The 14,871-nt window shown below is 43.7% G+C and overlaps 2 protein-coding genes across 13 annotated transcripts in view; both read left to right on the top strand.

Moving 5' to 3' along the window:
• cntln (centlein, centrosomal protein) overlaps positions 1-3,009 on the top strand; it is a 92,612-nt gene extending 89,603 nt beyond the window's left edge. For 2 of the 7 annotated variants that reach the window (XM_040023985.1, XM_040023984.1), the window contains exon 26: positions 1,599-3,007. In XM_040023985.1, the coding sequence (XP_039879919.1) occupies positions 1,599-1,709 (111 nt within the window). In that variant the 3' untranslated portion in view covers positions 1,710-3,007. Of the gene's footprint in view, positions 1-1,598 lie in introns of all 7 variants that reach the window. The other 5 variants (XM_040023982.1, XM_040023983.1, XM_040023979.1 and 2 more) reach the window with 5 other exon arrangements.
• A 10,874-nt stretch (positions 3,010-13,883) lies between these two features.
• Positions 13,884-14,871, top strand: part of sh3gl2a (SH3 domain containing GRB2 like 2a, endophilin A1) — a 35,384-nt gene continuing 34,396 nt past the window's right edge. For 3 of the 6 annotated variants that reach the window (XM_040023976.1, XM_040023975.1, XM_040023972.1), the window contains exon 1: positions 13,885-14,071. In XM_040023976.1, the coding sequence (XP_039879910.1) occupies positions 14,027-14,071 (45 nt within the window). In that variant the 5' untranslated portion in view covers positions 13,885-14,026. Of the gene's footprint in view, positions 14,072-14,871 lie in introns of all 6 variants that reach the window. The other 3 variants (XM_040023978.1, XM_040023974.1, XM_040023973.1) reach the window with 2 other exon arrangements.

The raw sequence follows: 14,871 nt of genomic DNA, 5'->3' as shown, positions 1-14,871 counted from the left end.
ACTGTTTGCTTAATCAAGATCATATTTTACAGTTTTTTCTTCTTTCTGCTTCTGTGTGTAGTTCGAGGGCTCTTGTTTTCACATTCTCTTTTATGAAATAATCACATCTGTCCTGTCCCCTTCTCACTTCATGCTATGGGACTTGGTAAATTGGTCAGGGAAATATCATGCTTCCCTTGCTTACAAAATGTGCCTATAAAAAGCATTGCATAACTTAAGGGGAATATGTATGGGTGAGCCGGTGCACATTCAAATCAAATCCTCCTGTCGATGAGGAAGAAAAACAAAATTACCCAGTACTCTGAGGAGGAACCTGCCAATTCTTTGTTTTCACATTTATGAATTAATCAGCATCAGCTCTTATCCTGTCCTCTTCCTGGTATAGATTCAATCCAGTGACGCACACAAAAAGCAATACTTTAAGTTTTTACCATTGGTGCTAATTATGCCTAGAGGCACAATAAGGAAAAAATGGATAAAGCTTCTGGGAAAATGTATTGTCTCTTTAGACTCATGAAAACAAGATTGTGGGTGGCGTTTTTTTTTTTTTACAGTTACAGGATAAAATTACTCTTTTAGAGCTGTTTCACAGCACTACTCACAAGAAACATTAATTCAGTTCATTTTTTTATGTAGCACCAAATCACAACAACAGTCACCTCCAGGGGCTTTATATTGTTAGGTAACGATCCTACTGTAATACAGAGAGAACCTCAACAATCATACAATCAGACCCCCTTTGAGCAAGCGATTGGCAACAGTGGGTTGGAAAAACTCTTTTAACAGAAAGAAACCTCTGGCAGAACCAGGCTCAGGGAGGGGCGGCCAACTGCCCTGACTGTTCGAGGAAAAATGACATTCCAAAAATCAAACCAATACCGGTTCGTCTCACAATTAGGGACTTTCTGTCACTCAAAAGTGTAGATATACTGATTTTTAACGTGTGGTTTTATTGTTTGTTTATTGTAGTATTATGTTAAAAAAAATTATATTTCCATAGAGTTTTTCCTGTCCACAGTGGACAGGCATGTATTGGGGAAAATGTTCAGGATCAATGTTGGGATACCATACCTCTGCTGGTGTGGACGGGAAAAAACAGCAGACCTGTTTAAGTTAACATGTGAATGTTTTTTACAGCTGGCTTGAAAAAAAAACATGAACTGCATTCTCACTGGTCAAAAATGGAAGTTTAATAAAAGTGAGCTGTGGAGTTGGGCTACTGCTGTGTAGGCTGCTTTGTGATTTACTTTATCTCAAAGTGGCTGTTCCCTGAGAAATTTCACAAATCCTGAGGCCCCATTTGGGCTTCTCTTATTTCATAAAACAGCAAACAGGCTGCCAGGTGTAAAAAAAAAAAAATATATATATATATATATATATATATACATAAATAAAATGTGTGTGTGTGTGTGTGTGTGTGTGTGTGTGTATATATATATATATATATATATATATATATATATATAGCTGGATAGATATATAAAAAAATCTGATTTTATTTTTTAATACTTGTGCTTTTGTGCGTGTTTTCCTCATTTTCTCTTCCCCTTCTACCGCCACCCCCACACCCTTTTTTCTGTGCTTCCCCTCCCCTGCAGATCCCCTCTGCCGGCCAGCTAATGGAGGCTGTGCGCGTGAAGATGAAGGAGAGGAAAGTGCTGACAGAAGAGCTGGCCACGCTCGCAACACCAGTCAGCGAAAAAGCCTGACTCCCTGGGCTGAGGCTGGGAAAACTGTCATCCTCTTCTTTTCCTCCCTCCCTTCTTCTCTCCCTCCCCAGCTCCTACTCGGTGGGAGCCGGGCTGAGCCAAGCTGGGCCGGGGCAGCAGAACCAATATTTGTGAGAAAAGCGCTGTCGACTCACTCTGGGCCACTGGCTCAACGCAGCACCCCAGCTTTTGTAAATGAGCCCTCGACATCTGTGTTAGCACTCACTGCACTATGTCTATCAGACAGGGCCCTTTAGTGCCAAGCTAATTTACAGTGCAGCCACTCTCCTCCGCTCTCAACGCAGACCTGGGGTGATAAGGCAAATGCTTACTCTAATGTTTAAATTACACTTTTTGAAACTTTCTTTTACCCCTTTCCCTCTAATTTATTTGGCACCTCAAGAACTTTTAGGTTGCAGGGACTTGACCTACGCATGCCTAGTCGACACTTTAGGAAAGTCCAAAGCAAGAGAGAGCAGAATATTCACTGCAAAGAGCTCCAGAGTGTATTACCCTCAGATCCAGTTCAGTGATTGAAGCCTCATCTGTTCCATTTATGAAATGCACTGCAAGTATTCATTTCTGAAGGAGATTGTTAAAGCCTCTAATCTTTTATTTTGTTATGTAATTATATTAAGTATTGCTTGATTTTTTTTACCATTTTGTTTAATAAACATTTACTTAATTTCCAAAATAAAAGCCCACTGCCTTTTTGTGATGGTCGCTGTCGTTTGCTTTGCTGTGCTCTCGTACTTTGCTTGTTCTGGCAGTTCAAAGGAGTGTCAGTCAGAGTGTGATGGTGACTGAGGGATGCTCTGCTGGACTGCGGGGTTCTCGCACCTCCCTTATGATTGACAGCTGCCTGTTGGCATGGTTCCTGTCTGTAACAAGTGGCCCCTGCTGCTGACATCATTAGTAAGGGTCAGGATGAGCACACACGCACACACACAGAGCCGTGGTGCACAAGAGGAGTGGTTCCATCCTTGACACAGCTACCTCCACTTCCTTTTATCTGTTTCCCTTGTCCTCCCTCTCTTATTATTCATTTTGAATATTAAACCACGATCCAGGTCTCTGTCCTTGAGTTTGCATCCCACTCAGGAGACCCACACGCCTCCTTTGAAATTGCTTCTTCTTTTCCCTTTTTTTTGAATAACCACTTTCCTCCTTTCTTTTTATTATGTGTAATAAACAGTGGCACGAAGGATCCTCCGTTCAAGAATTAAAAAGAAATAATTCCACTTTTTAATCCCCCCCACCAACCCCCCACCTCCTTCTCAAATATATGCTAATGATGTCGTTTTCCTTTATCTTTTTATAATAAAGGATTAGGCCAGGACTGTCTCTAGCTGCAACTCGGGGACCAATTTAGCTGGGATCCAGGAGAGACAAACCCTAGTGGTTAATTACCATTCATTAACATAGTTTGCATCTTTTCTTCTTCTCCAATACCCATGGGCAGGCTATTGTCAATATTTGTCCCATATAAATTTCTTCACTCTCTTTTCCTGTCACTGTCCTCCAGCGTAATGGAGCTAATGACAAACATTAATAACTCAGAGAAATCCGGTGGCACCGTGGGTAAAGAAAAGCAAAACATCACAGAGACCCTCCTGCATGGCCCCGCCCTACCCCTCCGCTGCCTGTCTCTATTTCTCCCTCTTCCTCGTAGCGTGTAATGCACAGTCAACATATTTGCTCACCGAAACCCGCCATCCGGCCTCGGCTGACGCGCTCGCTCTATTTCTGTGACATATTCAAATGCGGGGCCCCTCAGCTGGTACTCCCTTGGGTTTAATTAACCTGGCCTTGCCTCTGACGCTCCCTCAGTGAAGATGTTAAAATGATCTTGAAAACACCCTTCAAATAACCACCACCACCCCCATCCAATGCACACACACACACGCACATTTCTTCCACTAGGCGCCGTGTATGATTCATCTCCCCTTTTCTTTCTCCCTCCTCTGTGTAGGAATGGCGTGCCATACTCTTCTTCTCTTTCACTCTCTCCTTGTCTTCCACCCTTCTTTTCTTGTACAGCTCTCATTAAGAGAGGTTTCCTGTGGGAATTACTTTGATCAGTAGTTCCAAATGCAAAGTTTTTCTCCCTTCCCCTTTTATTCATTCCAACACAATCACGGTGTCATTTTCACTCTATCTTTATCTCTTTCCCTCCCTGCTCTTTTTAAATCCAACTTTCATGTATATTTTCTTTCCACTGATTTCCTACAGGAGATTGTTCCTGGAGGGATAGAAGAGGGTTAGGGTTACAGGTTGGCTTTGGGGTTCATCGAGGATTTCTGTGCATGTGTGTTGTTTGTCCCAGGGCTGTCTTTCTGGTACTTTTAAGTTCCCTTTGTCTGGTGAGTCTGTGCCACTTGGGTGGGAAGGCGGGTAGACCTAAGTACAAAGAAAAGTAACGCGCAAACTGAGAATTTCTTCTGCCTCCATCTGATACACAATTAGTCCTTGCCGATCTCGTCAGCCAGCTGTGGAGCGAACAGAAAATAGCCTCTGGTGATTTCCTTTACTTCGCTGACACAGTTTCACACCCCAGCTATTGCTGCCAATACATCAGACTGCTTTGATTTTTGCCGGCACAGGCGCTTGGCACAGTCTAAAATAACAAGGTGCTTGTGACATACAGCCAAATGTGTTTTCAACAAATGTATAATGCAGCATGTTTACAGTTGTTCATTGTGTTAGTCCTCCGTGTTTGATCCACAGAGAGATGGTTCAGTAATAAAAAGGTAGATGGGGTTTACAGGGCGTATGACACAAATCGCGCCACATCTCAGCCTAATAGTAATTTCTGTTAAAACTCTCAGACTCGTCTTGTCAGTGTATCCATATATAATGTTCTTTTAATGTTGCATCATATGGCACTTTACAAAGAAGAAAAAGGAAAACATTCTCAGTGTGTCCTGATGCACGTGTGCTGTGTGTACAGCCTCATTGATCTTCACTTGAACAAGTCCCTTATCCTTCTCTTCTGTGCTCCAGACATGAAACAGCAGCAGATTATGGGTGGATGCGGCCCGCCGTGGGAAGCTAGGGAGCAGATAAAAAGGCAAGCCACTCCTGGGAATAAAGCTATGTTTTGATGCTGTGTGATGAAGCAGAGCCACAGGGTGAGAGGAAGGGGAAAGTTACAGAATCCATCTATCTAATATGTAGTGTATATACTGTATATCCTGTATTTTCGGTGGTTTTTCTCCCTCCCCGTCGTTTGGCTGCTCCACCGTAGCCGAGCTCTTCCAGCACTTTTATTGTTCTTTGACACTCGCACTTTCTCTGTCCCCAGTGGACTGTCCTGAGCTTTGTTCACGGCAGCTGTCTCTCTAAAGCCATGGCCAAAGCTTCTGCCGTGAAAAAAGAGAGAGGAAAAAGGGGGGGAATGAGACAGGGGTTGATCCCATCTCTAATCCACCTACTCTTACAGCAGAGGACCGAAGCCGCTGTCCTCGACAATACCTCAGAGAGAAGTGGCTCTTCAGTGAGATTCCCTGAACCCTCTGGTGTCCTTTTGATTAGTGTGGGATGTTGCCTCAAATGACGTTGAAAATATTCTTGATATTTCACATCAAAGTGTACTATATGTCTAATTTGTCAGACATTTCGACCTTTAAACGTGCCAGTTTTTTGTCCTGAGGTTTCAACCTCATCAGTCGGCCCACTGTTTGTTACGCCATTTTTCCACGTGTGTCAAAACATTACCAGTCTTCATTTATCCTCTGTTACAAAATAGGCATCCATCCTTTGTTTTCTGCTCCGGCATATATAATAACACCTTAGTCTAAGGTGCACAGCCCCTCAAAGCACCTCTCCACCTTGACTAACTTTTCCAAGCGCTCATTAGCGGACTGGCTGAAGTTTGGAGGGTATGAAGCAGGCAGGCAGATTACCCCCTGTAAAGTAGCACACCTCAGGTAATCACACTAATGAATTCTAGCACCACCACCACCCCTACTCATACACCCCTTGTTCCTTTCTCTATTTCCCTTTACTTACTTTCTCCCTTTCTTCCACAGTGGCGGGTCGGTGCACGAAGTGCCAAACAACAAAGTGTTTGTTTGCATAATATTAGCTCTGCGCACTCGCATGCAGTGGCGGGGGCCTGACTGCAGGACTGACTGGAGGCTTCCCATGAACACAGGTGGAGCAGGGCGAGCATCACTGGGACCAATTAGAGCAGAGCACAGGTACATTAGCATGTTTGAGTGGAGCGAGATGACGTGGGGATTGGTGGACCTTATGAGACCCACAAACACATGACTACAGCCTGGCTTATGTTAGCTGTTTGTCTCTGGTGGCATGACTGGCATATGTGTGACAAATGACCCCTGGTCTGCTGTAGAAGTCAGTCCATTTTTTGTTTTTCTTATTAACACCTGCACACACACACAAACACATACAGGTTCATAAAGGATACATTGGATCTTTCTTAAGGGCTTTATTTATGATGAAATATAAACACAACCATTTGCTAATGTTTTAACGATTAATATAAAAAAAAAGTTTCTTGTGGTTCATTGCCTCAGAGGTAAAAAGAAACAATCTGGGGAATGTGATTCACAGTCTGCTTAGTTTTACAGATGCAGACAATGAATATAAAGCAGCACATTCCTGAGCACTAAAATGCATTTTTCTTAGTAAAAGACCGTGGTAAGTAAATATTAAGTAAATTTTAAAGATCCCAAGGAAATCAGTTCAGATGGTCTTGGATATTACCACAGAAAGGTTTCCTGATCAGATGGTAGAGGCACCTTCTCTTGATCAAAGCAAAGGAACAAATCTTCCTCTCCAAGATTTTGATGATCTTCATCTACTTCATAGACTGTCTGGTCTGTGAGCACAGGCGCTGAGCAAAAGCCCCTTGTGCCTGTGATTTCACTTTTCAGTCACCACACAGAGGCGATAGGTGGTGATAAGTGAGGCCTGCTATTTGGCTTTAAAGAGGTTCTGACAAACCATCTGGTGAGGGAAGTAGGACTTTGCTCAGAGGAGAACTGATAGTCTCAGCCAGGTATGTTATGATGATGGAATACTATCCACACTGAGTCTTTTAAAACTAGAACTAAAACTTATTTTTACACATTGGCACCTGAGTCTGTCTGGTTTGCTTACTTTGTCTCCTGTGCCTTTTGATGATTGTATATGTTTAGCACCTACTAGCATGTGTCTATTTATTTTGTACCTATATTTGTGTGTTTTTTCCTATTCTGCCTTTAAATATGCTTCGAGAACTCTTCTGTGGAGTTTAAAGACTTTTATTAACCCATTCCCATTTCTAATCCAGAACTCACAAAGATCATTACACGTTATGGCAGATAGGATTAGCCCTATTTTTAAAACGCTGGTGCTACGTTGGATCGACTCTACTGCATTAACTAAACTACCCTAAACACCAATCACGACATAGCTCTGTCAGTTCTCCCTCTGATTGATCCAACATAGCATCAGCCCTCCTGAAAAGTCAAACTGCGGTGCTTGTTCTGCTTGGTTTATTGCTCAAGCATTTCAAGGCGTGTTATAGCACAGTGCGCTGGACGATAGCCAACTATATGCAAATTCTTTCCAAGTCATGGAAAGGTGAATCAGTTCTTCAGCTCATGCAAAGTGACGCTCGTGGAAGTTTAATCATCCACGGTGCAGGCTGTATGTTTTATGAGCATATACCTGGTTTATGAGCTACAGCGATCATTGTAAAAAACACATTCTTCTTGGTTTTCCCCTAAACTATTTGGTTTTCTTAATAAAGTCATTAATAAGGAAACTAGAATCTCCTCGAAATGCTGTATTTACATTTATAAGCTTGTCATATATGCTAAAGAATACACGTCGTTTTTTAAGCAGAGCAGCTGATTTTCAAAGCAAAGTTGTTTCCTTTTACAGACTGCTTATCACAAATGACTTTTCATTTAAATCAAATCTGTCTTTGACTCACATGAGGAATGAAGAATATCCAGTTGGTGAGCTTGGGATTGCATCTCTGCCTGTGATGAAAGACATGGCCTGTTGATTTCATTATACTTTGACCTTTAGGTTTAAGTTTTAGGCTGTTTTAGAGTGGAAGGTTTTCACTTTAATTTCATAAGTTAGCATCATAACTGAAAGAACTGTGTTGCACATTTAACACATAATGTGCTGATCGCAAAGTTATCAAGAGTCTGACCCTACTGTATGTTTTTGGGCAGCTGTTTATGTTTTTTATAAGGAAGCTTTCTCAGCGTTTCTCCAAAACATCCAAAAAGAAGCCCACAGACTTCTGGTACACAGTTCTAAGGACAGATGAAACAAAAGTCAAAGCAGGTAGCTCCATGCCCTCCTGGGTTTTAAATGCACCTTAGAACACACATACATCAACACTACATATGAGCGGGCGGAGGGAGGTTTGGAGTCATCACACACCCCCGTTCTCTGCGGCCTGCTGGAGCGGGGGGGCTAGGAGGAGAAGTTGGCCGTCCGACTGGGGTCTGGAATGTGGGGCCTCCCTGCTGCTGCGGAGTCGGGGCGGTCTGCTTCTCCCCACCCCAGGGAAAAGGGTAACACTACCTGGGTCTGGGTGCAGTTTCCCCCTCCAGGGCAAGGATACCTAGACCTGGGGCTTAGAGTACGCTTGGGGAGTGTGATCGTGTGTACAGCGTCTCTTTATGTCTGTCTCCACGTTGGTTGAGTGTGGAGTAATTGCACATGAGAGCATGAGGGTGGGAATGGATGTTTGTGTCTGTGTGTGCCTGTATGTCTGTGTCTATATGTCAGGTTGGGTATCAGACGCCACCTCTCTGGGGACATCTCAGGCCCTCCAAGATATGGAGGCCGATCTCCCCCCACCACCACTTCCCCTGCCAGTGGCAGACGCCCTCAGACATCGGTGCGTTGGTGGTTCTTTGTGTCCGGGGATGGGCGTCCAGGTACACACCGGCTCACTCCTTGGCAGCCGCTTATCGGGGCCTGGAACCTGGGGCTTGCTCGGGCCACTTCGGAGGTGGGGTGCCCCCGGCCTCTCGGCCTGGGGCTCGGTCACTCTGGCACAGCTGGCTGCCGGCGGAGCTCACGGGCGCGTCACTGCAACTCCCCCTGGCTTCTGCTCCGCGGCTGCTGAGTGAGCCCTCATCTGGGACTCTCCTCAGCTCTTTCTGGGACAGTGGCGCAGCTGCCCCTCTGTTGGTCTTCCTTGGTCTCTTGTGTTCTGGGGGCCTCTGGATGTCTGGAGTTTTGATCTCCTCCATACCTGCTTCATGCCCTGGAGGACGGGGCTGTGGCCCCCCCACACCCTCTAGCAGATCAATACATGAAGGAACCTTTTAAAAAACAAGCGCATCCATGCTCACAGGTGTACACACGGGTGCTCACACACACAAACTACACCCTTTTTGGCTCCTACCTCAAAGCACACTGTGCGCTGTCGATCTTACTTGCTGCACAATAATGTTTAATATTTAGTATTTACTGTTATATTCCCATAGATCATCGTGATGTTGTTTATTGTATTGCTCTCGTTTTCTTCTGCTTGTTTTCTTTTTTCTTTCTCAACAGGTGATCCAGGTGATCGATATATGTATTTTTTTGTCTGCTTATTTAGTTGGTTTTTGGTTTTTGCCCTTTATCCCCGTCCCTCTTCCCCGTTGTTTTTCTTTCCCTCTTTCTTTCTCCTCTTTCTTTTCCCCAGTCAAATCTGTCCCGTATCTAGCAAGTGAAAATAAAATAAACAATAAAAGGTGAATCAAATAGACCATTACAGCAAGGCTGGGATGGTCCATTTGGTAAAGTAAATCCGTTGGGCATCTTTCTTCGCCTTTAGACAATAATTCTGATGGCAAAAGAGCCAAACAGGACAGGCAAAAAGAAAGAAAAAGAAAAGAAAAGAAACAAAAGTCAAACTCTACAAATTGATGGAGAAATGTGGAGAGAAAAAGCTCATGGCCCAGAGCACCACCCCATCTATCAAACAGGTTGCTTCAGTTATGGCTGCCAGTGAAACTGGCACGCTGGCATTTATTGATGATTTCACTGTGGATGGAAGCAACAGGCTTTATGCAGTACTGTAGAGGAGCTTACTGTGTGCTCAGATTCAGCCAAATGTGTCAAAACTCACTGGATGACAATTCATTATTTAGGAGGACAACAATCCCAAACAGAACCTTAAAAAAGAATTTTTAAGGGTAAAGAGGTAGAATATCCTTCGCTGCCCGAGTGAAACGCCGGCACAGTCAACGTAGTTAAAACTGAGCTGCATCCCATTTGTTGTAGAACAAACTAAAAGCTGCGAGACTCTACAAGCAACGATTGAAGCCAGCTGCAGAGGTGGCCTGAGTGAGCACTGCTTATGGTGTAAAAAAGCCTACAGCAAACCAAATGTGTGATTTGTATTATATTTTCTACAGAACATGTGTCATTTTTATTCTTTTTACAGTATCACTCATTGTTACACTACGCGTGACGGGTTAAAGTTGGGGTAGTATCAGCATGTGGAGCTGTTTTGCAGCTTCTGGGCATATCCTGCTCACCATCAGTGACAAGGTAATAACTGGGTTAGTGTTCGCTAGCTGAAGCTCAGAAGAGGTTGAATGATGTAGCATGAAAAGGATCCCAAACACTGAAGAAAATCTCATATAATGTGGCTGAGCTGAAGTAATATATCCTTTCAATATTTATTCAACAATAACCAAGCCAAAATTAGAAGCAATAACTAGATAAATAAGTGCGCGCTTATTGCTTCAATAGGAATTGAAATGGTAAGTTGCAGCCAGCTACTGTTAACCATATGCATCTGATTAACTGATCATAAGCAAGTGTGAGCACCTCTATAAGATGTGTTGACAGGTGTTTGGTCTGGAGCAATCTGATGTGTGTTAACACAAAGTCCCAATCTTCCCAGGATGTGGACGTCTCAGCAAATTCACTTCTAGATCAGACCGAGCAGTGCTCAGAGAAACTGCAAAAAAATCCAAGAGTGACATCTCAGACGCTTCAGGCCCCAGTAAGCATGTTAAATATTAAAGTTCATGACAGTGCAATCAGGAGAAGACCAAACAAGTATGGCACAAGCACATACTTGCCCCTGAACAAATCGCAACACTTGTGGAACGATGTCCTTTGGACAGATGAGACCAAAGTGGAGATGCCATTAAGTACAGCGCCACATTTAATGAAAAGCAAACACAGCTTATTTAAACCAAAAGAAATGCGGTGATGGGACCTTAAGACAGATGTGCATAAACAAATGCCCGCAAACCTCAGTTGATGCAACGCTGTAAAGAAAAGGGAAAACAATTACTCTAAGTTATTGCTACTAAAGGTGATTCTGCAAACTTTTGAATAATGTGGTGTACTTAGTTTTTCACACACCTGCTTCTGCAGTTTGGATTAGTTTTGGTTAAATAACTATAGATACAGTGTAATGGGCCGTGTGTAGTTGTTCGTGTGAGGTATTTAAATAAATCCAGAGGCTGTTTTATTATGTTTTCATTTGTAAAATCTTAGAATTGAAAGAGTGTGTGATTTATTTTTATGACGGCTGTAGATGAGACAAACATCTGAGTTCAGCTCAGCGTCTGTGTGAAAAGTACAGCTGAGACTTAATGTCTTATGAGGTAAGACAGAGGGTCACCTGAAGCAGCTGAGGAGCCAAGCAGTTTATAAGAGCTGCCTGCAGAAGGCTAGCGAGCAGGAAAACTGAGGATAGCACAACATTCACATCATTTATTCTACTGCAGCAGACAGACAGCACAAATCTCTGAGGCCACAATCATTTATTGTAATAATATGTGGCCTATTGCAAGGTCTGTGTTTCTCATGCGGTTCAGCGGTGCTGCATCATCTTTTACCACTAGGTGGAAGCAGAGCAGTTTTATAATCTGGACTGTGGACAAACAAAACCGACTTTTCACCCACCCCAAACCACAAAAAAAAAAGAGTTAGTATCAACTTTTAAATTATAACATTCAAGAAATTCTCGTGACAGGCCCATTGTCACTGTTTTTTTGTGAGCTTGGCCTTGGCCTTCCACTTCAGTGGCTGTTCACAGTGACACCCTTTCAAGATTAAGTTATGTCACTAAATTAAAATCACTACTTTTTTGGGCTTTTTGTTTCTTTGTTATTTTAGTAACAGAAACAGAAATAATAAACATAAATGAATAAACCCGCTTCTAAACCCGTGTTCGGGGATTCACCACATGATGGCGCCACTAACACAGCAAATGCTCCTCATTTAACCAGTTCTGATGTTCTGTGGTGTAATGCCTGGTTATTACTAGAGTATACACAAAGAAAAAATAATAATAAAGAAACTGGTGAAGATTACAGTTTGTAATTTAGCCAGAATACTTAAAAGTCCTCTCCGTTTACTACATTCGCATTAAAGCGCGAATGCGTCCACTGTGTGAGGTGTTCGTATTTTACATAAGAAAATAGAAATATTGCTCTTTACTCTAAAATGTAAAGCGGCCTATGAACATATTGCGTGGTCTCCCTGCACATACTGTGGTCTGATCGTAGAGACCTTCGGTTGTTACTTTGGTGCTGCCAGCGCTTCTGCACCCACTATGCGCCCTGCTGCTGAGAAGCACTCCTCCCACCACAGACAAATGGACACAGTATAACTTTTACCACCTGTCGTTTACATTTCGCCGGTTGTGCTTTGTTTTCCGAAACAAGTTATACATTTGAATGCTTGCGTTTATCTAGTTTGTAAGATGATTGCGCCTTTTAGAGTTAATTTTCTCGACTGCGCGCTTAGGATTCGTTTAATTTAAGTACGCCACGGCCGCAGATATGGCCACATTTACGATTTCATGGCCAATTTTGTGATCGTCGCTCCGAGCCTAATTCAAATATTCTAACCTCGGCCATATGGGATGCGTCTCTGACTGTCTGCACAAGTGGCCAGCAGACAGTAGACTACCCATCTGCGCTGAGCTGACAAATGTGTGCAGGTGACTTGTTTGTTTGAATTCAGACCCGCTGCTCGCATTGGTCCTGCATTTTTGAGCAGACTTTTCATTGTTTTAATGGATGCAATGATTAATGGACTGAGTCTGGATCTGAGAGGTGATGGACTCACGCGTAAGCGCGCGTGTGTGTGAAAACTTCTGATATATTTTTTTACACCATAACACTGAGTGTGCGCAAGTTACTAGCTAAGTCTTATAGGTGTGATGGAACGTGACAGTGAATTTCTGCACTCCATTTAATTTTCTGTGTGAGTCGATGCCAAAACAGTTTTTGCACCATGAGGCACGAGTAGGCTGCATTTAATACACTGAGTAAGAAGTACAGAAGTGATATGATTTGGATAGCCGGGAACTGACTTTTTCTGGGTTCTGAGTTCTGGGTTTTTTCTGAGAATTTATGTTATAAAATACCTTAAAAATAAAAACAAGACAAAGATAAACACACAAAATGACTTTAAAAGTCTAACATTGTCTGTTCTACGAGTGGTTAATAAAATAGAGTTCTGCTAAATGTTGTATAGGTAAGATGGTTTTAATGTTGCTTTTTTAATTTCTTTCTCATGTTTGCCTCACTGCTATAGTCTCCTCTGCGCTCTGAAAGCTTGTGTAGGTACACGCATATTAGTATGGTACATTGCTTTTTCTCAATTAATAGTCAGTATTGCAGCCGAACCTGCAGTGTAACCATTCATTATGGCTCTGTGACACTTAGAGACTTTCTTAAGGGAGATAATAGTAATTATTGGTTTGCTGTAGTCTGGTTGTCCGGGGTGGGACGGCTCTCTCGCTTGAGAGATGGGCGCTGTCCAGGGTGCTGGAGATGCTGAAACGCAGAGGTGTAAAGGTCATACTTCTTTCTTTCTTCCCTGTCTCCCACGGGAACCGTTCACACATCACATTTGGGCACAGTGCCCCTCACCAACACATGTAGCTCTACCACCTAGATCCTCTCCAATCACTGAGACATGAAGAGCAATGTCATCCTTTTTCTTGGTATCGCATCACATTAGTCTCGCGTCCTTTCTGCTAAACGAGCTTAGATTAGAAATACCTCAGCCCCCTTTTTAGAGTTCAGCTGTAGTGAGGTGGCGGCCGCTTTAAACTGAGCAGGCTTCGACGTCAGAGCCGTTTAAGACATGTGGTTTTGACATCCAATAGCCTGATAAGGGCTTTAGTACACCCCCCCCCCCCCCCGCCCCCCCCCCCCCCCCCTTCTCGCAGGAGATCCCTCTGGTGAAGACCAGTGTAGACGGGAGTTAGCCACGGCTGCAAGATCACCAGATTCAATTAGGAGCGAGATTCCCTGCTCACACCTGCAGCAGCACTTCGTATTCCCAGCTAGAACCTCGATTTAGCGAACATGTCTGTTGCGGGGCTGAAAAAGCAATTCCACAAAGCCACTCAGGTAAGAAGATGCGGCGCACGGTGCTCCGGCTCTCACTAGATCTTCCACTTACAGATTCACGTTGTCTGGGGGGAGGAGGAGTGGCGTGAGGTTTGGAAAAGCAGAGATTCATCCCCAACACAGTGATGATTAATTCACGCTAAATGTCGCTGCATTAACACGCAGTGTTGTTGCTAGTCGTGCTCCATTTATCACCTACAACCTCTGGTGTTTTTGTGGTTGTGGGGTGCACTCCGCTGAAAACACTGGCGTGCTGCAGCACTGCACCAACGGGAGAATGCATCAGTCGTGTTTGACTCCGGTGGTTATTCAGTGCGTGACGGGGAAAACACGATAATTATTCAGTGCCACGCTTTTTGCGTGTCCATCTGGGAGCCAGATGGCACAACACTGTGATGACAGTGATGTCGGGAACGTCGGTTCTTCTCCGTACCCTTCAGATGACATTCCGCGCTGACAAGCATCGGAGCTGCAGCTCATGCTTGTCGCTCACTCTTGCAATGCGCAAGTTGTGGCCCTGAAATGAAGGACGAGTTAAGTACAGGAGACACTCCGAGGCGCACCTCGTTATGCAATCGTTAAGTGCGCCTTGGCGGAAATCCGCTCCTACCAGCATCGGCACGCCATGACCTCTGCGCCCTCTAAATGCACTTATCGCCTTTTGCGGGACACCAGGTGATACATTGAATTAAGCATTCCCCATCCATCACTGAATCATCGGTTATTATTATTATTATTATTATTGTAAGGCGCAAGCCCACCGCAAAGGTATTCTGTTCAAGGTTACCCAAAGCGCTTTC

Source organism: Simochromis diagramma, unplaced genomic scaffold (genome assembly GCF_900408965.1).
Source record: "Simochromis diagramma unplaced genomic scaffold, fSimDia1.1 OVJJ01000302.1, whole genome shotgun sequence".
In the NCBI taxonomy this organism is placed as follows: Eukaryota; Metazoa; Chordata; class Actinopteri; order Cichliformes; family Cichlidae; genus Simochromis; species Simochromis diagramma.
This window is presented reverse-complemented; position numbering and strand designations above follow the sequence as displayed.